Source organism: Nelumbo lutea, chromosome 1 (genome assembly GCF_056320005.1).
Source record: "Nelumbo lutea isolate HS-2025 chromosome 1, American lotus-T2T, whole genome shotgun sequence".
NCBI classification, from domain to species: domain Eukaryota; kingdom Viridiplantae; phylum Streptophyta; class Magnoliopsida; order Proteales; family Nelumbonaceae; genus Nelumbo; species Nelumbo lutea.
Window position 1 is genome coordinate 158,057,177 of NC_142684.1, and position 27,483 is coordinate 158,084,659.

Here is a 27,483-nt window from a genome sequence, read left to right on the forward strand (position 1 = left end):
AGAAAATAAGAAGAGGAGAGATTGCAGGTCCAGAAACTTTGAGATCACAGCCTTCCTTTTTTGTATTTATCGCTCTGATACCATGTTTTGATGGTTCAGACAAGTTCTATTCAGAGAGTCTAAACCCTCCTAGTTGACCATAACCTTTTATTATATCCATTAAAGGTACAAAGTCAAATATCCCCCTACGTATGTATGGGACAAGAAATTTAAAATAAAACAGTGTTGCCAAGTCACCACTTAAAGTAAAATGAAAAAGACTAGGTTACCCCTACTCGGCCAACTCTAACAGGGGGGTTTGTTTGAAGTTAGTTTTGTTCTTAAGGAGTTGTTTGAGAAAGGGAAACATTCTAGAGGCTCATTTGTAAATATTTTAATTGGCTTCTCCAAGCTATTGAGTTTTATAAAAGATAAGGGGGTTGTTTCTATAGGGGTCTTTTTGGTTGTTTCTCCCTTGTTTGAGCTATAACTCACCCCCAAGTAGGGTTTTCAAGTACTGGGAGCTTGGGTTTTGAGGAATCAACCCATCTTGGCACCTTCCAATCCCTCTATCATTGCGTGTCCATGTCGGAGGCCAGCTCGATGTCATTGTTACTATAATGGAACTGTTCCAGGAGGAGTTCTACTTCATGTTCATGTCTGAAATCCCTAAAAATCCAACTTGTTTTGTTGTTTTCAACTTGGTATTACTTGTGATTATTGTTGTACACTTGAAGTGTTGCATGTAATTTGTTTTCCGACTACATCAAACAAGAAGGATTTTTTGATAATTTTTAGGAATATTTGTAGCTTGAAAAACAATAGAAAAGAAGCTATGGGGGAAGGAAACTAGCATTTAGGAAGATGAGATGTACTAGATGAATGATGCAAAGGAGAAGGTGGAGGGAAATGGCAATACTTAGACGTCTCAGATAGAGCTGCAAAGAAGCATTAGAAGGCCGAATGAGTAGAAACATCATTTAGCTTTTTAGTTAGGGACATCAAAATCATGAAGAACAACAAAAGAAGTACTCAGTCACTTAAGCACTTGTTTGAAAAGGAGATCTATTCAAGAAATCATTCCTTGAGGTACTCATATAAGGGAGAGATGGATTATAACAAAGCAAACCTTGTGATGAGGACTATAACTTAGAAAGACACACATAGCAAATTGAGCTAACAACTTGGTACGTTCATGTGGAGGGAAGTGAACAAAACAAACACAACCAAAGACATGTAGAGTTGAGTAATTTGGAGGACGATGATATAATTGTTAAAACAGAGAAGTATTGAAAAGAGTAAAAGAAGGAAGATGATTTACAAGATATACTGAAGTAGCTATAGCATAAGCCTGGAAGTTAGTTTATCAGCAATAAGATGACCTAGATGGTGATGCCAAAGATACCAAAAAGTATCATGAGAAGAGCCAGAAGAAGCAAACAAAACAACTATGCAATGAAGAGTCATGATGCAAAGAGATGTCCAACCTTATGATTCCTTCCTGGCTTCCTGTCATCTCCCAATGAGTTGGTCCTGAATCAAACGACCACTATGTGAGAAATGAACATTATACCCATTGTTAGCAAGTTTTCCAATAGAAATCAGATTGATGGTGAGTTTAGGTACAAGAAATACTTGCTCTAAAGAGAATAAACCTGAAGGAGTAGTGGAAAAGAGTCAAATTGTCAATGTCAAGGTTTTGAAGCTTATCACCATTGGCAGTAAAAATTTGATTATTACAAAAATAATGAGTATAAGTTGAACTAGGTGAAACAGAAGTCTAGTGATTTGATGCTCTAGAATCAATGATCCAAAGAGGATTAGCAAGAGAACTAAAGTAACAAGGCTTACCAGAAAGTCCTGTAGTTGAAAAGGTAGAAGAGATGGCAGAAGCAACAATTGTTTGAACCTGTTGTTCAGAAAAAAACCATTAGATGCCTTAGAGGTTTGGCCTTAGGAGGTTGTAGTAGACCTAGAAGATGGGGCGGCGGATTGTGTCTTGTTTGTAGTGGCCTAATATTCCTTGTAAAGCTTCCTCCCTTGAAAAGATATGGCTTGACACTCATTCATTACATGCCCTTGCATCTTGCAATAGACACAGAAATTCTGATTTTTGTAGTGGGATACAATGTGGCCATAGACTTCACATTCATGACACTACATAAGGAAAAAATCCCTACCACATGCTCCTTGAACCTTAAAGGATTGTGCTATAGGAAGCATGTCAGATTCTTTCTTTGCTTCAAATATTTCTTGAGGTTGCATTACAAGTTTCCACCCTCAGTAACTCCCCAAGTTCTGGGCACAAACTACATGAGAAACTGTTTAACTTTTCATTGAATATAGAATCACTAGTGAAATACAACATTTCCAGTCCTATCTAGAGGGAGATAAACCCTGCATGATATTCAGTGACTTTCTTATTCCCTTGAGTGTACATGAATATATGATGTTCTAACTGAAATTTCCTTGCCGCTTTTGTCTACTTAATACTCCATTTCCAAATAATCCCACATGGATTTTTCTGTCTAGAATAATGGATGTATCAATTGACCCTAACAACTAGGATATAATTATAGAATTATCAACTTTCCATTCCTCCATTTTCTTAGCAGATTTATCAGCCAGCTTAACCTTTGTACCAATTGACCCTAGACTAAGAGGAGTTTCTATCACTAAACTTAGGATAGTGATATTAGACCCACTAAACGACATAAAATAGTAACTGAACAGATCTGGTATGAGACTAGAATTTTTTTGGCACTAAAATAAGGCTGAAACGTGAGCTACGAAACCCACTAAACAAGGTTCAGCTCAACCAACGACCAAACCATTCAAAAGAGGCATAAAAAATGGTTGGGAATCTATAATCCCAAGCCCAAACTCCAACTAGGTTAAGCATTTCAGTCTTACTAATAAATGTGTTGATAATTTTACTTGAAATGATTTTAGTTGCTATTTGATGTCATGATACTGATACATTAGTATTTTTTGAGTTTTGTGATTTTGTAGGTTGGAATACAACAGAAGCCAGCCGATCTGAAGATGAAAACATCTAAAACATCTAATATTGTTCATGTTAATGTGCAGAAAGACCAGGTTTGTTGCATTCCTGTGGCCCATTGGTGAACTTACTTTATTATATTTGGTTTTTTATAGAGAAGATGGATTTTTAGAAGCTTTTATTTGAACTTCTTTAGAACTCTGTTTTTCTTTGCTATATATGACAAGTTACGAACATGAATATGATAAAAATGTGCATTCAATGGTTTGACAACATTCATAGATTTAGAGACATTTGACCTCAAGTCTGCATTGCCACCACTGTCTAAGTTAATCAGCAAAGTTGAATATATTAAAGTGTTCACTTTTCTGGGCAGCTCCACCTTGTATGCATTATCATTTATCTTCCTTAGAATCTTGCATGGACCAACCTTTTGTGGCTGTTACTTGCCACTCTTGATTCTACCCTTATGAAGATGAACCGACACAAGATCTTCTTTGCTGAAAATTAGCTTCCTTCTCTTCAAATCTGCTTCCCTTTTGTATCCCGCATTGCTATTCTCGATTTACTTTCGGGCCTGCTCATATATCTTTTTTATGTTGGCAGTAGTTCAGAAATGTCTCCAGCTGGTTTACTTGGATTTGGCACTGGAATAAAGTCTAGAACATTGTTGGGATTAGCTCTATTGACCACCCCAAATGGAGACAGACCAATAATACAATTTCTGGACCTGTTGTAGGCAAACTTTACATGAGGAAGTGCCAAGTCCCATTGTTTAGGCCTGTCCTTAACTAGATAGCAAAGAATATTACCAAACTTATATTAACAACTTCAATTTACCCATTAATTTGAGGATGAGTGGCACTACTGAAGCACAACTCCAGTCCCCAAACTCTTCCATAAAGTCCACCAAAAGTGGTTGATAGATTTGTTGTCCCTATTTGAAGTTATGCTTTTCAGCACACCATGTAGTATAACCACCTTATGGAAGTACAACTTATAGCTACATTAGATGTATCGTAGGTCTTTTAACAGGGCATAAAATGTGCCATTTTAGAGATGTGAAGAAACTCCCTGATGTACCATTTTATTGTAGTCCTTATTGTATTATTTTCTCTTATTTATTATTATTTTCACTTTAGCCCTGCAACGGCCTCTCTGTAAATTCTCTAAATTGTGCTGCCCTACAAGGGTCTCTCTGTAATATCTTTAATTTGCTTTCTATATAAAGGGCCCTTGGGGTAGGGTTGAATCATCATTATTCATCCCCAGAATTCTGTATTCTGCTCTGGGTCTGTTGAAATGGTATCAGAGCAAGTTGCTCTGTAATCTTTGCTATTTTCTTGCTCACTCGTTGGCATATTAGGGGTTTTTGTTCTCAGGGTGTTTGGCTCAAGGTTTAAAATGTCCATGTCAATGGAAATGTCGCTTACCAAAATATAGGACATATGTCGGAAATGTCGCTTACCAAAATATAGGACATATGTCGGAAATGTCGAGGGGAAATATTGTAAAAATTAGAGACATTGTGGAAATATTATGAAATATGTGGAAATATGAAAGATATTTTGTAAAATGATAAAAGAAGCATTAATACATATTTCTAGACTATTATCTTATTCCCAACCATTATATAAAGCTAAGAAACTAAGATCAATAACAAATTAGTAAATGACGATTTACTGATTTATTATGCATTTTGATGCTTTTACAAGGTTATCTGATATTTTATTTTCTTATTTTTAATTCTGATTTATTATAAATTCTAATATATTTATTTCACACTAGTAAATAGAAATACATTTATTCTGATTTTTTAAATATTAAAGTTATAATACATTATGTTTTATTATAAATTTAATAAACTGATTCTCCTTTTTGTAGTATTAAGATTATGATAAATTCTGATTTCTTATAAAACTTAATGAATTTATTATGATTTTTAATACTAAATTTATAATAAATTATGATTTAGTATAAAATTTATTAAATTTATTCTGATTTTTTATATTAAATGTAGAATATGGTTTATTATAAAATTTAGTAAACATTTTCTGATTTTAATAAATATTTTAAAAAAATACTAGCTAGTTAATATTTTATGTTTTATATTATAAAGTAATTAATTTATTCTTTTGTTTTTATATTTTTTTAATTATTTTTATAAATATTTTATTTGAAATATTAAATAGAAATTATTAATGGAATAATCTATATTAATATACTGTGTTATATTAATATAATATACTAATATATTATATTTTTAATGTACATTAGTTAACATCTTGTGGACACAATAGGAAAAACTGTATTTTTTTTTTGTTATTTGGATCGATTTGGTCGACATTTCCGAAATATAGGAAATGTCGACTGACATAATGCATTTTTTATATTACCATCCACTTTCATGTCGGTGAGCCTCGACATCGACATATGTCGTGTGACATTAGCAACATTTTGCGACATTTGAAATCACGGTTTGGCTGGTTTTAGGGCTGTTCTCTTCAATCCTTACCCTAGTTTCTCTTGGAAGCTTCTGTCTAGAAGGATTTCCGACTGGTTGTGTTGCCCAGGTCCTTTTTCTCTCAGAAAATCAATGGGAACTGACAAAGTTTGGAGCAGTTCTAGTCTTCTCTCCTGGGCGGCAACAGATTTTTTTTCTTCCTCCATCTGTTTACTGATTTCTTCAGGGCAGCAACAACTTTGCTCCTTCTGTTTCAGTTTTGAACAGTCACAGATTAAGGAATCTCGACAGTCTGGCTTCTTCCAGCCTCGGTAGCAGTAGTTTCTGTAAAATCCCTATTAGATTCTAGGTTAAAGTAGAGAAAAAGAGGAGAAGGAATTAGAAGAGAAGGAGGAGAAGAAGGGTTCTACTAGATGTGGAAAATTTGTCCTCTCTAGTCGACCCACTTGCATTTATCTCACATAAGCTTGGCTACAAGAAAGTCAATATTGCCCCTCATAAGTGATGGGACACACAACTTAGACATGAATAAAATAGACCTTTCATTCTCACATAGATGCACCCAAATGACCAAAATACCCTTGTTCTGTGAACTCTAACACTCCCCATCAAGCTGGAGAGTATATGTCATATAGTCCCAGCTTGTCACAAATATAATTTACTCTGCCTCGAGACAATCCCTTTGTAAAGAGATCTGCCCACTGATTTCTCGAGCTCACATGAGATGTGGTTATCACTCCATTGATCACTTTCTCTCTTACGAAGTGACAATCAACCTCAATATGCTTGGTTCTCTCATGGAAGACTGGATTGGAAGAGATGTGAACAACTGCTTGGTTATCATAGTATAGTCTCATGGGTTTGTCCGGTTTGTCAACTGAGAACCCCATCTCTTGTAACAAGTTCTTCAACTATACTAGCTCACATGTGTTATGAGCCACAACTCTGTAATCAGCTTCTGCACTACTCCTTGCCACCACAGTTTGTTTCTTGCTCTTCCAAGTTACAAGATTTCCACCAAGGAAGGTACAATACCCTATCGTTGATCTCTTGTCTGATACAGAACCATCCCAATCAGCATCTATATACCCTACTATCTCAAGGGGCCCTCCGCTTTTATATAGCAAACCACGACCTGGAGCACCCTTCAGGTACTTAACAATCCTTAGAACTGCTTCCTAATGAGGAATCCGTCGATGTTGCATAAACTGACTCACCATACTCATAACAAATGATATATCTGGTCGGGTAATAGTCAGATAATTTAGCTTTCCCACCAACCTCCTGTATCTTTCAGGGTCATTTAACTCCTCACCTGCATCAACACTCAACTTGACATTCAGTTCCATAGGAGTCTCTGTTGGTTTAGCACCTAACAATCCTGTTTCTTCAAGTAGGTCAAGAACATATTTTCTTTAACATAAATTAATTCCATGTCTTGACCTTGCAAGTTCTATTCCCAGGAAATACTTCAGCTTACCCAAATCTTTCGTATTGAAGTGGTCTTGTAGAAATTTCTTCAACCTGTCAATCCCATTACTATCACTCCCAGTTATGACAATATCATCCACATACACAACTAGCAAGATCTTCCCATCTTTTGAGTCATGGCTGAACACAGAATGGTCTACCTGACACTGTTTCATCCCAAAGATTTTCACTACTTCACTGAACCTACCAAACCATGCCTATGGACATTGCTTCAGTCCATAAGATGCCTTTTTGAGTCTACAAACCTTATCCCCTGAGCATCAAACTCTAGTGGTTGCTCCATATACACCTCCTCAATGAGATCACCATGTAGGAAGGCATTTTTAATGTCTAGTTGCAAAAGAGGCCAGTCATACATAGAAGCTAATGAAATCAATACCAAAACTGAACCAATTTTAGCCACAGGAGAAAATGTCTCCATATAGTCCACACCATACAACTAAGAGTAGCCCTTGGCCACTAACCTGGCTTTCAATCGTTCCACATTGCCATTGGGAAGATACTTCACTATGTAGATCCACTTACACCCAACAACATGCTTACCAGGAGGAAGAGCAGTGAGGTCCCACGTTTGGTTGTGTTGTAGAGCAGATAGTTCCTCTTCCATTGCTTGCCACCACCCTGGGGAGGTAAGGACTTCCTGGACAGTTTTGGGGATGGAAACAGATGAGAGCAAGGATATAAAGTGGCGATGAGAAGCAGAAAGGTGAGAAACTGAAACATAGTGTGAAATAGGATGAGAAGTACAAGTGCGTTTACCTTTCCGCAGGGCAATAGGAAGATCAAGGTTCGAGGGAGGAGGAGCAACCACAAGATCTGTCGACAAGGGCTGAAGTGGAGGAGGGGCCGGTGCTTGTCTGTGAGTATACACTTGTCTGATTGCTAGCCTCTCAATAGTAACTGGCACGGGAGGAGGAATTATAGGGGGGATTGCAACTGGAATGGGGACCACGGGAAGAGGATCCTCAATAGGGATAGGAAGAGGAACTACAAGGGAAGGAGAAGGAACCACAATATCTGAGAAAAAAGGAACTGATTCAAAGAAGGTGACATCGGAGCAAACAAATGACTTATGAGTAAGGGTTATAGCACTTATGCCCTTTCTGTGTCCTGGAGTATCCGAGGAAGATGCACTTCGTAGCTCGTGCATCTAACTTGTCTAAACCAGGACCCAAAGTTTGAACAAAGCAAACACACCCAAAGACTCTTGGAGTAAGAGGAAACGGAGACAAGGTGGGGAACAACACGGAGAAGGGGGATTGACTTCCAAGGATGGACATGGGCATCAGATTGATGAGAAAACATGATGTGAGGACAGCATCACTCCAAAAACGCTTCGGGACATTCATATTAAGCATCATAGACTGAGCAGTTTCAAGGAGATGTCGATTTCTTCGTTCAACCAAACCGTTCTGTTGTGGGGTGTAGGAACACGAGGTTTGATGAATTATCCCATGATGCTCTAAGTATTGTTGAAATGGTGTTGATATGTACTCTTTTGCATTATCGTAGCGAAGAATTTTAATATGAACACCAAACTGTGTACGTATTTCAGCATAAAATTTTTGAAAAATGGAGAACAATTCACTACAATCTTTCATAAGATAAGTCCATGTCATTCTTGAAAAGTCATCAACAAAAATTACAAAATACTTATAGCCATTGCATGACATCACTTTGATTGGACCCCAAACATTAGAATGAACTAAAGAAAAATGACTCAAAACATGACTATCAACTCTTGGATTGAAAGAGACTCTATGATGTTTCCTGAGCTGACACGATTCACAATCCAATGATGAAAGATGACTCAAAGAAGGAACTAACAACTTCAAAGTTTTGAGAGAAGGATGACCAAGTCTGTAGTGCCATTGTAGTGGAGTAAGAGACAACTGAAAGGCAACGGGAGAGCCACCACCATCAAGGTAATACAACCCACCTGTTTCATGCCCTCCACCAATCTTCATCCCCATCTTGAGATCTTGAAACACACAAGAAGAGGGATAAAAGGTTATGGAACAATTAAGTGACTTAGTTAATCTACTAACAGACATAAGATTAAAAGGGAACTTAGGAACATATAAAACGGATGATAAAGACAAGGAGAGATCAACATCACCAACACCACAAATGGGAGATGTAGAACCATTAGCAAGAGTAACTGTTTGAGATGTGGAGGACCGAGAAAGAGAAGAGAATACATTTGGAGTCCCAAACATATGGTCCAAGGCTCCGGAATCAATGATCCAATGTGAAGGCTTGAAAGCCAAGCAAGCCATACCTGAATGGGCCAAGGTAGTTGTGTTCTGCTGAGAAGATGTCTAAAGAAACTGCTCATATACTACACGAGGTACACTCACCATCTCCTTCCCAGAAGCACCAGTAGATGTTGAGGGAATCTGATCCGTTTGCGGATTTTCACTAACTGTACCACTACCCCTAGTCATAGCATGGTTAGCCCAAGTGTTGGGTGGACCATGTAAATCATAGCAAAAATTAACAGTGTGCCCCTCTAATCCGCAGTAAGTACACTTCCTAGGAGCATTACTTCTTCCTTTACCATGACCTCCCCCTGAGTCTCGACCTCCACTCCGGCCACCAGCCCGGTTAAACATGGAACCACCTCGGTTTCCTGGAAGTCCACGGCCACCACTACCACCACTTCTATTTCCACGGCCTCCACCTCTAGCTACCACCAAACCAGATCTTTCTGAGAGAGAAGAATGCTCTGTAGACAAAATAGATGTCCTCCTAAGATGGGCAAACACTTCTTCAAGTGAGGGAATGGCAGACCCCCCCGGTATTTGTGCATGGACAGGTTCATATTCAACCTTCAAACCTACCAGAAATCTTGTCACATCAAGTTGCTCACGTTGTTGTTGCTGAACCTGAACATCTGGTGTCAGGGGATGATACACATTAAGCTTATTTCTGATGTTCCTCAAACTTGCATAGTATTCTACCAAGCTCTGGCTGCCTTGCTTCAGATTGAAGTACTCTTGGTACAACTGATACACCCAAGTTGTATTGTCTTGCCCGTAGCATGATCCCAGATCTCTTTAGCTGTATCTAGGAACATAATGTTCATACTGATTTTTGGTTCCATGCTATTCCACAACCATGTCATAATTTGAGCATCCTCCTGCTCCTAGTTACTAAACTCTAGAGAGTCAGAGGAAGGTTTTTCCTCTCTCACATGCTTCACTTTCTTCTTGGCCTTCAAGAACACCTCTACCGACTTGGCCCAAGGCACATAGTTCTCACCATTCAGCTTAATGGATGTCATTTGAACATTCAGATAATTTGGAGAGATCATAACTCCAGTTTTGTTGTCACTACCATCTCCGGTTGATGACATTTTCAACTAAATCTGCTCTCCTCACAAGAAAGTATGAACACCACTACACAACACAAGGGTTTACTTTCAAATATTCTGAAACATTCACACACCATTCAACACAGTACACCATCACCACACCACTGCTGTCGTGAACTTCAGCAGCCAAAAATCCCTACTTTCAGCACACATACGGGGTATAAACAGAGGAGAACACCACACCTCTGCATACTAGTCACTTCATACCTCCACAAAAAAAATTTTTTTTTTGAACTAAAAGACAGCATCTACAGTCCACTACTTGGGCGAAAAACAGAACTGTTCATACCTGTCCACAAACAGCCCTCTTCATATCACAGAATGGAGGGCTTTCTAGTACACCACTTCAACGACCACCACCACAGTAACTGGAGACATACTCACCTCCAAAACCACAAAACGACCACTCCTTTTTGGCCTCTTGACAAGCTGCAACTCAGGCTAGAAGAAAATCGAAGAAGGCTGGACTGGTTGGCGGCTAACCCAGGAAGAAGAAAAATAGTGAGGAAAAAAAGAAAAAAGAGGAAAAGAGAACTAGGTTTTACTGCTCTGGTACCATGTAAAATCCCTATTGGATTCTAGGTTAAAGAAAAGAAGAAGAGAAGGAAGAAGAAGAGAAGAAGGAGGAGAAGGGTTCGGCCAGATGAGGAAAATCTGTCCTCTCTAGTTGACCCACTTGCGTTTATCTCACATAAGCTTGGTTACAAGAAAGTCAATATTGCCCCTCATAAGTGTTGGGACACACAACTTAGACATGAATAAAACAGACCTTTCACTTTCACACAGATGCACCCAAATGACCAAAATACCCCTGTTCTGTGAACTCGAACAGTTTCAAACCTGTCTTCTTTGGTTTTCTCATGTTTTGACGTGGGAACTTCAACAGACATCAGGTTCTCTCTTCAAGCTGATCCAGAAAACTTCTCATTTCAGGTTGGTGCATCATACTATTGTCATAATCGACTGTTATCAATCCTTGGAACCCTAGTTTTGTGTTGCCCTAGGGTATTTCTTCTCTTGGTTATCAGTCCTTGGAACCCTAGTTTGTGCTGCCTTAATTCTATGGTGTTTATGGGAGGATTTTTTATTCTTCTATAAAGGTTCTTGCTGAAGTTTCCTTGGATTTGTCTGCATTTCATGTTATAGCCCTCATTTTACTTTTTTTTTTTAAGAATACTGTGTTCGGCTGAAGTAATTTTCTGCCTTGTTCATTGCTGATTTGAGTGCATTACCAACATCAATGTTGCTATTCTGGGTTTTTTTATTTAACTCATTTATGATGGCTGAAAAGTTTGACTTTCTCCCTGTAAAATTTGATGGAACTAACTACAATATGTGGAAGTTCCTTTTAGATTTCTATGTTGAGGGAAAGGATCTTGAAGGATACTTGATTGGGACTATATGTAAACCTGATGGGGCTGAGACTGATAGTAAAGCCTATACACAATGGAAGCTAGACAATGGAAAGTTAGTCTCCTGGATTTTGAGCTCCATTGTGCCTCACATTAGTGTTCCCATGAGAAGAGTGAAGACTGCCTATGAGATGTATGCCTATTTGAAAAAGGTATATCATCAGTCCAATATGTCACGGCAATACTAGATTGAATCTAAAATTTTTGCCTATTGTCAGGGGGACAAAAAGATACAAGAATACTATTTAGGCTTTATTGATCTCTAGGCTAAATGTGAACTTGTTCATATTGAACCTTCTGATCCCGTTGAATGTGTCAAGTATTTGCAGAAGCATTTTGAAAATAGGAAAGTTAACCGGTTTCTCATGAGGTTGAGACCTAAGTATGAAATAATTAGGTCAAATATTTTGAGTAGAAGAACTCTTCTAGACTTAGACTATGTGATGAGAGAGTTGTTGAGGGAAGAAATCAGACTCCTAACTACTGCAAACATAGAAGGGAAACATCCTGATTCAGGGTTTGATACTGTTTTTCTTGCACGAGGGAATAAAAAATCTAGTGGAAAAGACCCTTCTAAAACTCAATGCTATGAATGTGAAGGATATGGACATATAGCCTCTCATTGCCAAAAAAAAAGAATGTCTACACATGTTGCAAACAACATGGACATATCATTCCAGATTGCCCAGTTCATCCACTCAAGGGACCCATGAAGAAGAATCAGCTATGAGCTTATCAGGCATCTGAAGGACGAATGTCCGATACCCCTATTGCCAAGGGAGAATCCTCTACTTCCATGAATAAAGAAGAGATACAACAACTGGTATCCTCTGCCATCTCATCTACCTTTTCTGCTATCAGCCTATCTGGTGAGTTCTCTGGTTATTGCTCTTCTCCTTCTCACTTTTGGATAATTGATTCCAGTGCTACAAATCATATGATTGGGGCCTATCGTGAACCTTCAAACAAACTATCTAAGACCAACCATGGACATATTGTCACCGCTAATGGTGAGAAACTTGACATTATTGGGAGTTGTCTGTCCTGTAGCTACAATAGTTCGAACCAGGAGAAGAGCAGAAGAAGAAGAAGAAGAAGAAGAGAACAATCGAACATGATAGCCTCAACCCTATCAGTTGACCCTAATATGAATTAGCCTCTAATTAGTAGTACTAAGACTAATTTGCCCCCACTTAAGTATGGGAGAGGAAGTCTTTATTAAAACTGCCACATAAGCACATAACAGAAATAAAATGACTAATCTACCCTTATTCAGCTCTCTCTAACACTCCCCCTCAAGCTGGAGAATATATGTCGTATAATCCCAGCTTGTTACATATATAGTTCACTGTCCCTGAGCTTAAGCCTTCTGTAAACAAATCTACCCATTGATCACCTGAGCCCACATGTTCTGTGCTTATCTCTTCAGTAAGGACCTTCTCCCTCACAATAAATAAATCCATGTCATCCTTGAACAATCATCAATAAAAGTGACCAAATACTTGTAACCATTATAAGACTCTATTTTAATCGGACCTCATTATAAGACTCTATTTTAATCAGAACCAGTATCTTGAGTGCCTTGAGAGGATGGATGTTCTAGTCGACAATGCCACTGTAGAGTGAGTGAAGTCTGAAGTACAACTGACGATCCACCACTGTCAAGGTAATACAATCCAACAACATCATGCCCCCCACCAATCTTCTTCCCCGTCTTGAGATCCTAAAAAACACAAAAGGAAGGGAAAATGTAATAGAGCAGTTAAGAGTCTTGGTTAATTTACTAACAGACATAAGATTGAATGGAAACTTAGGGACATAGAACAGATGATAAAGAAAGAGAAGCCGTGTCAACATTACCAACACCACAGATGGGAGAAGAGGAACCATTGGCAAGGGTAACAGTTTGAGATGTGGAAGTTTTAGAAAGGGAAGAAAACACACATAGAGTCCCGTCATGTGATCAGAGGCTCCAGAGTCAATAATCCAGGGAGAGGGTTTGGATGCCAGACAAGCTATACCTGAGTGGGCAAGGGTGGTTGTAGTATGCTGTGGAGTAGCATGGAGGAATTTCTCATACTCATCACGACACTCACCATCACCTTCCTGGAAACAGATGTAGATGTGGAAGGTGTTAGATCTGCCTGTTGGTTATCACTGACATCAACCCCACCAGCTACTGCATGATTGGCCCATGTAGAAGGAGGGCCATGGAGATCATAACAGAAATTCACCGAATGTCTGTCCCTGCCACAATGGGTACACTTCCTTGTAGAGTTACTTTTTCCTTTACCATGGCCTCCCCCTGAGTCACGACCACCACCATGGCCAAATATGGAACCACCACGACCTCCTCGGGAGGCATGCCCTCCCCCTCTAGTACCACGTCTACCTACTCTGGCTATCACAAATGCTGATCTGTCAGACTGTGTAGGATTCTCTGTAGGTCCCAAAGAAATCCTATGGAGTCGTGCAAAAACTTCCTCAAGTGTAGGAAGAGTAGAGCCTCCCAATATTTGGGCCCTAACTGGTTCATATTCTGATTTCAACCCCACTAAGAACCTAGTGACATCTAGTTGTTCCCTCTGTTGTTGCTGAACCTTAACATCTGGAGTGAGGGGATGATAGACATTGAGTTCATTTCTGAGGTTCTTCATACTGGCATAGTACTCTTCTAGGGTTTTATTCCCTTGTTGTAGATCGAAATACTCCTGATAGAGCTGATATACCCTTGTAGTATTATCCTGCCCAGAATAAAGCTTCTTGGCATGTTCCCATTATGTCCTTAGCTGTATCTAAGAACATAAAGTTGGCACTTATTTTGGGTTCCATACTATTCCATAACCATGTCATGATTTGGGCATCTTCCTGTTCCCAGTCATCAAACCCTAAAGAGTCAACTGGTGGTTTATCTTCCTTCACATGCTTCACTTTCCTCTTTGCCTTGAGAAAAACTTCCATTGGCTTGGCCCATGGTACATAGTTCTCACCATTAAGTTTTGAAGTCATCTGCACACCTAGATAGTCAGAGGGAATCACCACACTAGGTTTCTGATCACTACAACCATCTCCAGTTGCTGCCATGATGCTCTTCCAATGCTGCTTCTAATCTGAATTCCCAGTCCCCAACTAAGTACTGCTGTCAGGAGTTTGATGTTCCAGACACTACAGCAGTCCCCAAACACAGATGATAGACTCATAACCAGTCACAACCAATCACCACTGTTCACAACCAGTCACAATCCATTAGTCCCCAAACACACAGATGTCCCACACTACAGCCGTCCCCAAACACAATTGATAGGTACACCAACTTTTGTTCTTGTTCACACCACTACTGATTTCACAAAACCATGAATCACACTGACATTAATTCAGCAACTCACTGACCACATACAAGCCCTCTTGAAGCTGCTCAATAAAGATTGAGCATCACAAGCACCACCACACAACCATAGCTGTCACACATGGTACAATCTGTCTGACCTTTTCAGAGGGCACTACAAGTCCATAGAAAACATCAACTACTGCCACTGCAGTAACCTGTCATTCAATTCAGGTCACTTGTGACCAACAAAGGCTTCAAAACAACTACAGACCCACATTAAAGGGTCAAACATACCCTTACACCATTCGGCCACTGTAAACACAGCCTGTTCTTGGACCTTTTTCCAAGAACCAAGGCTACAAACAACCTAGTTCTCTAAGTTCTGATTAGTCCAAGCAGATTTTGAAGGCTTTCAACCCAGAAATACCAACAACACAAAAAAAAAAGTAACCAACCTCCGATGGAGAGCTTTAGTCGAACATCCACTTTTGAAGTTGTTTTTTTTCTTGAAAAACAGTCAAGTTCTGCGCAGAGGAAGAAGGACTGAAGTGTTCTCAGACCTAGGTCGATTTTGTGTTCTTCATTTTCAGCCTAGAAAGAAGAAAGAAAAAAAAATGAGGTCACGAACAGAGAGGAGCAGGGGAGGAGATTTAGAGAGCAACGTCCTGCTCTAATACCATGTTTGTCCTGTAGCTACAGTAGTTCGAACCAAGAGAAGAGCAGCAGCAGCAGAAGAAAAAGAAGAAGAAGAGAACAGTCGAACATGATAGCCTCAAGCCTATCAATCGACCCTAATATGGATTAGCCTCTAATTAGTAGTACAAAGACTAAACTGCTCCCACTTAAGTATGGGACAGGAAGTCTATTAAAACTGCCACATAAACACATAACTTAACAGAAATAAAATGACTAATCTACCCTTATTTGGCTAGCTCTAACAGGAGTGTTGATTTGTGTATCAAACTTTCCCCCCTCAAATTCCTTATCCCTTGCTAAAACTTTCCTTGTTTCTAAACTTACTGCCAACCTTATTTCAGTTGGTCAATTAGTTGATGAAGGTCACGCTCTAACCTTTTTCTCTAATGGTTGTTTGATTCAGGACCAATGCATTGGGAAGGTGAAAGGGAAGGGGCATAGGATGGGCCGCTTGTTTGCATTGGAGTTTAAGAAATCTCCATCAGTATCATCCTCTACTTATTTGAGCTCTTCTACATTGAGTCCTGTTTTGAGTCAAAGAAACTATGTATAGGATTTGTGACATAAATACCATTCACTCATCGAGTTGAACATGCTACTTCGCCTTTTGAAATTATTCATAGTGATGTTTGGACTTCTTCTGTTGTTTCTCAGATGGGATACAATTATTTTGTGCTATTCATTGATGATTGTACCAGGTACACTTGGATATACTTTCTCAAACACAAATCAGAAGTTTTTCCAACCTTTAGGTTGTTTCATAACATGGTTCGAATTCATTTCCAAGCGAATGTGCAAACCTTACGCTCAACATGCCGTATTCGTATTTCTCGAAATGTGATTTTTCTTGAGCATATCTCCTTTTTTTTTCAGGAATTGCCAAGTTATATGCATCCTCTGTTTTAGTTTTGCATGACTTTGAACCACAAGATACTCCATCTACTGTTGAGAAGGAATTCTAGTCTTCACTCGCAAGCGGGTTCGTGGTCCAGCTCCTACGCCTACGACCCCTCTTCCTCTTGGTCCAGATCCCTCGCCCATCACAGACAACCCTATAAGTGATGCCCCAGTTTTAGATTCCTCAATTTTTCCTCCTGTACCTTTACGCCATTCTACTCGTCTCTCTAGACCACCTGACCGCTATGGTTTTCCTTCAAACCATAGCTCCTCTGCTGTTTTGACCTCTACAGATATTCCCTGTTCTTACAAGCAGGCTAGTAGCAGCCCTCAATGGCAAGAAGCCATGGATTCAAGCCTTGCATGAGAATGACACATGGGACCTTGTCCCAACACCTTCAGATGGCTTTATTATTGAGAGCAAATGGGTCTATTCCATCAAGCTAAAATTTGATGGGACTCTAGATCGTTACAAAGCTAGGCTTATGGCACAATGATATATGCAAGAGTATGGCATTGACTACGAAGAGACTTTTGCTCCAATGGCCAAGATTACTACAGTCCATGTTCTTTTAGCCCTCTCTGCTGCTCACTCTTGGACGATCTTTCAATTGGATGTGAAAAATGCCTTTTTACATAGGCATCTAAAAGAAACGGTATATATGAAACCTCCTCCAGGGTACTGTAGCGATCCCTCCCTCGCCTGTCGGCTAAAGAAGTCCCTCTATGGGCTCAAGAAAGCCCCTCAAGCTTGGTTTGAAAAATTCAGAGATGTTGTCGTGCAAGCCGGATATAGCTAAAGTGCATCGGACTACTCTCTCTTTGTTCGGAAAAGACCCCAGGGCCTTACCATTCTCTTACTATATGTGGATGACATATTGTTGACTAGAGATGATATAGAAGGAATTGAGGACCTCAAGTCTCTTCTCCACAGTTCCTTTCACATGAAGGATCTCGGCCCTCTTAACCATTTCTTGGGACTTGATGTTCAACGGAGCTCCTGAGGTTATTTTGTTGGCCAACACAAGTATGCCTCTAATCTTGTTAAGTTGGCCAACCTCACTGATGATAAACAAGTTCATACTCCCTTGGATCTGAATGTCAAATTATCCAAATAGAAGGCTCCCTACTTCCTGATGCTTCCCTCTATCAACAACTTGTAGTGTCTCTCATCTATCTGACCATGACTCATCCTGACATCTCACATGCAATTCAAGTTAGTCAGTTTGTCTCTGCACCTCGCCAACCTCATTTGACTGCAGTGCATCGAATCATTCGTTATATTCGAGGCTCTTTATCACAGGGCCTTTTCTTCTTTTCATCTTCTTCTCTCCAATTGAAGGCCTATGCTGATGCAGATTGAATTGGATGCCATGACACACGCCGCTCCACTACCGGGTGGTATGTCTTCATGGGTGACTCTCTAATTTCGTGGAAATGCAAGAAACAATAGATTGTTTCCAAGTCCTCTACGGAAGCATAGTACAGGGCAATGTCATTTGTTTGTAGTGAAGTTGTTTGGCTTCAGTCTTTATTTCAGGAGTTGGGTCATTCCTCTCCTACGCCCATTCTTTTGTATGCGAATAATAGTAGTGCTATTAAGATTGCCTCTAATCCTACCTTTCATGAAAGGACAAAGCATATTGAGGTGGACTGCCACTTTTTCCGTGACCTGTTTCTTGCAAACTCTATCTCTCTTTTCCTCTGACATGCAAGTTGCTGACATCTTCACAAAGGCCACGATGAGATCCAAACACTTATTCCTAGGTCTGTTGACAAGAGAACCCGTCCACCATGGTTTAAATTGCCCATAGATTTCCTAATATTTCCACAACATATTTCCATTTCCATGATACCAACATGAAATATTTCTAGAATTGACATATTCCTCAATGAAAGCCACTAGTTTTGTGTGGACCACAAGAAATAGTTTTATAATTGTAGAGAACACTGAAGTGGGCCCCACAGCTACGGTCCCACTGTGTTCGTACGGTAGAAGATATTCTAGTCTGCCTAGGGTTAGCTATTGGTCATTTAGTTGTTTCAGTTGTTATTTATTTCAGTCTTTGTTTTACTCTATTTGTTATGTAAAGACTAAGGGCAAATCTGTTCCTTTCCATGTAATGAGCATAACCTATAAATATTAATTAAAGTGGCGGTGGCAGAACATGAAGCTTCTGCTCCTTTCAACCCTTGTGTTCTACTGCTTCTTCTCCCTCTTTCTCTTCTCTCCTCTTTCTTTCTGCTTATCTTCGATCCTGAGATTCATTAGGGTTCAAGACTGATAACAGTCCTGACTTCTAGTTGGTATCAGAGCCAAGTTCTCTCATGTGAGTCTAGTCCAGCCGACCACGTGAGAACCATCTAAGGCTGGAAGACTGAGAAAGCAGAGTTCGTTGACTGGTTCTTGGAGATCTCCAGAGGATTAGCAGCTGTTTGAAGAAGTATCACAGTTGTAGCAAGTTGGTGATCAGGAAGAATCAGGGAAGGCTAGGGTTCGGGTAACCTTGGTAGGCAGCGAACTGCATTCTACTGTAAGTTTTTTACTTTTTGAGAGAAGTAACATCAGAAAAGATAGGTTGGACCTATCCAGTAAGGGTGGCAGAACTACTCTAGGGTTTTATCTCTCTATTCTCTAGGGTTTCTCTAGGGTTTTGTCCTATCCCTACGGCAAACCCTAGTATTAGGCTGGAACTTGTGATCTTATTCCTGCGGCAAACCCTAGAATTCTCCTCAACATTGATCAGTTTTAGGGTTTCATATTAACCCTAATACAAACCTTATCCGTAAGGCTCTTAGGACTGATTAAAACCTCGAATTGGCTTCAGCATATCAGATTGCCCTTCAAACTGTGTTTCAGTCTTATTTTGGGGTTTCAAACACTTTTGAAGGGGTGAAAACAGTTCGGACTGTTGCTGTTGTGTGTGGTTATTGATTTCAGATCAGTCTTATATATATTTCATGCACATCTATCGTGAGTACAGATTGGTTCTCTACTGATTTCGTGACTGTTGTTGGGAATTCTAGTGTTGGTTTTGACTGTAGTAACCATAATCTTTGATACTTCTGGTTCTTGACTGAAATGGAGCTTAAGAATCAGGCAAAAGGCAGTTTTGGGAACAGCAGTTATGGTGGTGGTTCTGAGACAGGTTTTCAGATTACAACCGTAAAGTTTGATGGATCAAACTACTTGGAATGGGCCCAATCAGCCATGATGGCTATTGGGGGAAGGGGCAAAGTAGGGTATCTCTTGGGAGATGTAGCAGAACCTTCCAAGGGAGACCCTACATATACCAAGTGGGTCCAAGAAAACTACTTGGTTATGACATGGCTCTGTAATTCAATGCAGCCCCATATCAGCCGAAATTACTTATGGGCAAAGACAGCCCAGGAGATATGGAATGTGATGAAAGAGACTTATTCCCAACCCCTTAATGTTGCCAGAGCATATGAGTTGAAATGTGAGGTGAATGCCCTTAAACAAGGAGAGAAACCGGTGTCAGTCTATTTCTCTAACTTGCAGTCCCTGTGGCATGAGATTGATCACTTAGAGACTCTTGAGTGGGAGAGTCCCAAAGATGCTCAGATACATAGAAAGCACATTGAGACAAACAGAGTGTTTGAGTTTCTGGCAGGACTGAATTCAGAATATGATATTGTGAGGCAGCAGATCTTGACCAGAGATAGTGTGACCCTCTCTCAGGCATACTCCTTAGTGCACAGTGAAGAGACCAGGAGGAAAGCCATGATGCAACCTCAGCCGCTTACACCTGCCTTGGTAGCTGTCAAACCCAAAACAGAGGGTGATTCAGAGAGGGACAGAAAGAAGGAAGATAAAAGGGATGTGGTGTGTGAGCATTGCAAGAAACCTAAGCATACAAAAGAAACATGTTGGAAGCTGCATCCACATTTGGTCCCGGCAAAGTTGAGAAATAAAAGGAGTAATGCTCATGTGGCTACGACTACTGATTCAGCATCCTCATCTGGCACGAGAGGCACACCATTAGAGACCTTAGCTGCAGTTCGGGCAACTCTAATACAATTGGAGAAGGAAGTTGGCAGTTCAGCTCAGTTACCGCAGTCATCATCAACTCCAGCTACATCGGCCTTTGCACACTCAGGTACTCGAGCCTCAGCCTACCATGCCTCCGCTCCAGGTACTACTGAACCATGTTGGGTAATAGATTCAGGTGCATCTGACCATATGACCAGCTTGCCCTCTCTGTTTACTACTTATCACTTATCTTCTGGTAGGGATAAATTATCTATAGCTGATGGCTCTCTTGTCCCTATTTCTGGCAAGGGTGACATCAAACTGTCAGATACTATATCCTTGTCCTCTGTCTTGCATGTTCCTAAACTAGATACTAACCTCCTTTCCGTCAGTAGCATTACCAAACATTTGAACTGCTCAGTAACTTTCTTTCCTGACCGATGTGTTTTTCAGGACATGGAGACGAAGAAGGTGATTGGGACTGGCTGTGAGACGAATGGGATCTATCTGCTCGGGGAGAGTTCTCGTCGGGAAGAGTCAGTGGATAAGAAGTTACTTGTTTCTCAAGTTGTGAGTCCGGTTTTGTTGTGGCATAACCGATTGGGTCATTTATCTTTTCGGTCCTTGAAGAGTCTGTTTCCTACTTGTTTGAGTCTGTTGAGTCATCTCAGTTGAAGTGTGAAAGTTGTGAGTTGGCTAAACATTATAGAAACTCTTATTCATTGAGTAATAAAAGGAGTAATAGTTCTTTTGATATTGTGCATACTGATGTTTGGGGGCCATATCACATTCCTTCTATGGGGGGGTACAGGTATTTTTTGCTATTTGTTGATGACCACACCCGTTTTTCATGGGTTTATCTTATGCGATCACGAGATGAGGTGCCTGTCCTGACCCAAAACTTCCACCAAATGATCCTAACACAATTTGATGCCAGGATAAAAGTACTTAGATCTGATAATGCAAAGGAATACATTGCTAAGCCATTGGCATCGTACCTCCTTAATCATGGGGTTATCCACCAGAGCATGTGTCCTCCCTCAGCAGAATGGGTTTGCAGAGAGAAAGAATAGGCACATCTTGGAGGTGGCTAGAAGTATTATGTTTACCTCCAATGTCCCTATTCGCTTCTGGGGTGATGCTATCCTTACGGTGGTATATCTTATTAATCGGATTCCTTCTCGGGTTCTTGATATGAAACCTCCTTTTTCCCTTCTATACCCCAATGAGGAGTTGTTCACTATTCCCCTCAAGACATTTGGTTGTACCTGTTTTGTTCAGCTTCTTGGTCCCAATCACTCCAAGTTTCAACCCAAGGCCTCCAAATGCATCTTTCTTGGTTATGCACAAACTCAAAAGGGTTATTGTTGTTATGATCCTGTCTCAGGGAAGAAGTTTGTATCCATGGATGTCACTTTCTTTGAGGAGACACCCTACTATTCTCGGGTCTCTCCTCAGGGGGAGAGTAGTGAGCGTGGAGATTTGGGTCTTTTTCTTTAGGGGGAGGAGGAGTGCAGTGAGGACAGGGTTAATACCTTTGGGGCTGTTCCCTTACCTATTCCAGTTGATGATGAGGGCTGTAGTAGCGAGGGTGGTCAAAGGGATCGGGAGTTGAGAGTCTACCATAGGCGATGCAGGCAGATTGATCCTGGTCATCAGCAGTCCCAGCCAGCTACAATCTCTTCTGCGGCTCCAAGTCCAGATATTACAGTCCCAGGGCCCACAGAGACTCCTTCCATTGTTGCTACCTCACCCTCTGCAGATGACCTTGACCTTCCCATTGCCCTCCATAAAGGAAAACGGCATTGCACCACATCTACAGCCCACTGCATCTCCCAGTTTTTGTCCTATGATCGCCTATCTCCCTCCTACTGGTCCTATCTCACCTCTGTTGCTGATGTCCCTATTCCGAGAACAGTGCAAGAAGCCCTATCAGTCCCGGAGTGGAGAGGTGCAATGCAAGTTGAAATGGATGCCCTGTTGAAAAATAATACCTGGGAGCTAGTTGACTTGCCCAAAGGAAAGAAACCAGTTGGATGCAGGTGGGTATTTACTGTGAAGCATAATGCGGATGGTTCCATTGAGAGGTACAAAGCTCGGCTAGTTGCAAAGGGGTTCACTCAAACTTATGGTATAGATTACTTGGAGACATTTGCCCCGGTAGCCAAGATGACCACCGTTTGGGTTCTATTATCTCATGCAGCAAGCTACACTTGGCCTTTGTACCAAATGGATGTTAAGAATGTTTTCCTGAACGGCGACTTGCAGGAAGAGGTCTACATGCAGTTGCCTCCTGGATTCTATGATACAGAGGCAGGTAAGAAAGTTTGTCGGCTCAATAGGGCTTTGTATGGTTTGAAGCAGTCACCTAGAGCTTGGTTCGATAGATTCAGACTAGCCCTTGGGAAGTTCGGTTATGTACAGGTCCAGTCAGATCATACATTATTCATCAAGAGGGTGGAGTCGTCACTGACACTACTTGCAGTTTATGTTGATGATATTGTGGTCACAGGAAACGACAACCATGAGATTGAGTCCCTCAAACAGCTTCTTCATCAAGAGTTTGAGGTGAAAAATCTGGGTACACTATGGTATTTTTTGGGTATTGAGGTTGCTAGATCTAAGCAGGGGATCTTTGTCTCTCAGAGGAAATATGTGTTTGATCTCTTGGCTGAAACTGGAAAGCTAGGTGTCAAACCTGCAGATACACCTATTGAACAGAACCACAGGATTAATGCAGAGAGTGGGGAGCTGCTTGAAGACAAAGTTATGTTCCAGCGGTTAGTGGGAAAGCTCCTATATCTATGCCTTACCCGACCAAACATCAGTTATGCCGTTAGTGTTATCAGTCAGTACATGCATTCTCCTAGAACCACACACCTTCTAGCAGCAGAAAGAATACTAGCATATTTGAAGAGATGCCCGGGTAGAGGTATACTGTTCAAGAACAATGACCACATGAAGGTGGAAGTCTATACAGATGCTGATTGGGCTGGGAGTGTTGATGACAGAAGGTCTACCTCTGGATATTGTGCTCTTGTGGGAGGTAACCTGGTTTCTTGGCGGAGTAAGAAACAAAGTGTTGTCTCTCGATCCAGTGCTGAAGCTGAGTATAGGTCAATGGCTAATGGAGTGGCTGAAATTCTTTGGCTGAGATCACTACTTTAGGAGTTGGGTGTTGAGTATGAGAAGCCCCTGATGCTGTATTGTGATAATCAAGCGGTTATTAATGTAGCACACAACCCAGTGCAGCATGACAGGACTAAACATATTGAAGTTGATCGACACTTTGTACGAGAGAGGGTCTCATCACAAGAAGTATGTCTCCCATACATCACCTCCAATATGCAACTGGCAGATATCCTCACTAAAGCTGTATCACGGAAGAAGCTAGAGGCAGATCTATCCAAGTTGGGAATGATAAACATTTATTCCCAACTTGAGGGGGAGTGTAGAGAACACTGAAGTGGGCCCCACAGCTACGGTCCCACTGTGTTCGTAGGGTAGAAGATATTCTAGTCTGCCTAGGGTTAGCTATTGGTCATTTAGTTGTTTCAGTTATTTATTTCAGTCTTTGTTTTACTCTATTTGTTATGCAAAGACTAAGGGCAGATCTGTCCTTTCCATGTAATGAGCATAACCTATAAATATTAATTAAAGTGGCGACGGCAGAACATGAAGCTTCTGCTCCTCCTTTCAACCCTTGTGTTCTACTGCTTCTTCTCCCTCTTTCTCTTCTCTCCTCTTTCTTTCTGCTTATCTTCGATCCTGAGATTCATTAGGGTTCAAGACTGATAACAGTCCTGAACTTCTAGTATAACATAAGTTGGAAATAATATTTTAGATATGTGGAGTAGCAATGTTATTGCCCACCTGATGGGCATGATTACCACTTTTGAGTCAGCTTGAAATTCTTTTTAAACATAAAGTTATATCTTATTATTTATTGTATAATAAATTATTTGGTTGATCTCTTAGAATCATTTGCTTCTTTCTACGAGTTTAAATTTTGATTGAATTCACTCTATCATGTAGTTTTGATGGTTTGGAACAAGATATAATTTTAAATGGTCTAGCTATGCATCTTATCATTACATAAATAACATTCTATACTTTGATACATTTCACAATGTTTCCACCATATCTATTTTTACAATATTTCCATATGTTGTTTCCATCATTTTTGACATGTTTCCTGTATTTGGACAATATTTCCACCAACACTGACATTTTAAACCTTGTGCACAACAACGAAGACTGAATCATGTCCCCTTTGTGCACGTGGCAATCCAAGTACAAAGGCCATACTAATGTCTTCACAAGGAGCTTCAGGGACTGGTGAAGGCATGTAAAGTCCAATATTCTGTTGCTAGCCTTTCACCATTTGACGTGTGGCACATTGTTTGATGAAGTTTTTGGATATCTCATTGTTTGTTTGATGAAGCCACATCTCTTTACATTCTTGCCCTATACTAGTGATCCACCAGCAAGCCAATGGTCTTGTCTTGCCCTTCATAACCAGCTAGAGACCCTGCATCTGTTTCTGATAAAAGTAACTTTCTCAAGGATGCATCTGATATGCACATCCTGCTACCATGAAACAGAACTTGTCATGAAATTCATAATAGCCGTGATGCCATCCATTCTTCAAATCTATCCAAAATCTTTATCACCTACATATTAGTTTTGTGAAATGTTAAAACCAATTATTTTATCCCTCATAGAAGTGAGCAAGTCAATTCTTCTATTGAATGCATTACCTTGTGTTTAAGGCAAAAGGTAAACTCTTGCAAGAAAGCAACCCATTTGGCATATTGCTGGCTTAGCTTTTGTTGACTATTAAGATGCTTTAAGGCCTCATGGTCTGAATAAAGAATGAATTCATGTTGTATCAAACAATGCCACTAATCCCTGGGCTTGCACAATAGAGTAGAACTCTATACCATATGTGGCATACCTCAGCTTGGCAGCATTTAACTTTTCACTATAAAATGCTATTGCTCTACCTTCCTGACTTAATACAGATCTAGCACCCACATGGGATGCATCACAGTCAACTTGAAAGATCTTCTCAAAATCTGGTAGTGCAAGAACCGGTGCTTCAGTCAGCTTCTTTTGATGTCTTCAAAACTTTTTTTGTGTTGCTTGATTCCATGTCAAATTCTTCTGTTTAAAACAATCTACTAGTGGAGCTGAAAGAGTGTCAAAATTTCTAATGAATCAACAATAAAATGATGCCAATCCAAGGAAACTTTGTAAATCATGTACACTAAATGGAGTGGACCATTCTTGAATAGCTTTAGCCTTCTCATCATTAACACAAATTCCATCAACACTTACAATATACCCCATAAGTATCACTTCTGTAGTAGCAAAAGAGCAGTTCTTTGGATTAGCATATAGCTGCTCCTTTTCCAAGTGTATCAAAGATAGTTCTGAGGTATTGCTCATGGACAGCTAATTCTGGACTGTAAACCAATATGCATCAAAATAAACCACAACAAACTTCCCAACATATAAACATAGCACCTGATTCATAACTCGAACAAATGAGCTAGGTGCATTAGAGAGTCCAAAGGGCATAACCAGCAATTCATACAGCCTTTCACGAGTTTTGAAAGTTGTTTTCCTTTCATCAGCAAGTCTGATTCGAATCTGGTGATAACCACTTCGGTGGTCAATTTTGAAAAGATTTTAGCCCCAACTAACCACTCCTCGTGTTCTTTAGCACTCATAGCTCATGATATGCAGCCTTGTTTGGGAGGCTGGAGTCTGGTACCAAATAAATACGGTGCTATGCATTCCTCATAGAAGGTAGTCCTGGTGGTAGTTCATCAGGAAACAACTCCTTATATTCTTCTAGCAAGTGTTTCAATGGGCTAAATGGTGAGAACATAGCTTGGTCCTTCTTTCCATGTAGTAAGAAAAACATGTGATCCTCCTTGGTGTCTTCTAGAAATTCAGCATGGGTCATGAGGGCTATATTTACTGTCCTAATAGATTTGGCACACACCCTTTTCTTCATAGGCCTTAAACAAACATTATAGTTATCTTTGTGAAAAAGTGTATATGTTTAGATAGTCATCATGAAGGAACTTGCAATCAAATAGCCATGGTCAACCTAATATCAAGTGGCAAGCATCCGTGCCATGAACCACATCACACCATACACTGTCTTTGTAATTCTTTACCATAGTAAATGAAACAAGACATTTAGAGGAAACAGTTACCTCATTGCCTTTTTTGAACCAAGACAGCTTGTAAGGATGGGGATGCTTCTGTCTTTAGTTGAAGCATGTCTGCTACCTTCTTTGAGACTACATTCTTGCAGCTCCCACCATCAATAACTACTCCACACACCTTTCCATTAATGGTACAGGTGGAGTAGAAAATGTTGTTGCCCTCAACTGGTGTAGCCCTTGGAGAAAGGAGAATCTTCTGCAAGGTTAGGGTTTCTTGCCCGTCTTCATAATTATCATCTTCTCCCCCTTCTTCCTCATTGGCTGAACTTTGAGAGTATTAGCCTCATAATCAGCTTCTGGCTTATCTTCATCTTCATGGTCATATGTATTTAGATTATTCTTTCTACAATCAGATGAAATATGGCCCCATTAATTACATTTGAAGCACCTTGCTAACCTTGCAATTTAAGGTCTTCGCTCTCCCATCCCCATGGACATAATTGTCATGATTTGTTGGGATCTTCTTTGTTGTTGTTTTGGGCTTTTGGTTATAGTTTTTCACACTTTTGTTTTGTTTGAAGATGAACCAATACCTTCCAATCATCTAAAAGATACACCTGCTACCCCTTGTCTTAACCTGACTTCAATAAGGTTAGCCTG

General features: G+C 40.2%; 1 protein-coding gene across 10 annotated transcripts in view; it reads left to right on the forward strand.

Annotated features, from left to right (window-relative positions):
- LOC148878641 (DENN (AEX-3) domain-containing protein) overlaps nt 1-27,483 on the forward strand; it is a 167,624-nt gene that overhangs the window by 93,834 nt on the left and 46,307 nt on the right. For 3 of the 10 annotated variants that reach the window (XM_088957786.1, XM_088957776.1, XM_088957793.1), the window contains exon 15: nt 2,992-3,078. In XM_088957786.1, the coding sequence (XP_088813912.1) occupies nt 2,992-3,078 (87 nt within the window). Of the gene's footprint in view, nt 1-2,975; nt 3,079-16,153; nt 16,298-16,404; nt 16,672-27,483 lie in introns of those variants that run through there. The other 7 variants (XM_088957752.1, XM_088957760.1, XR_016103270.1 and 4 more) reach the window with 5 other exon arrangements.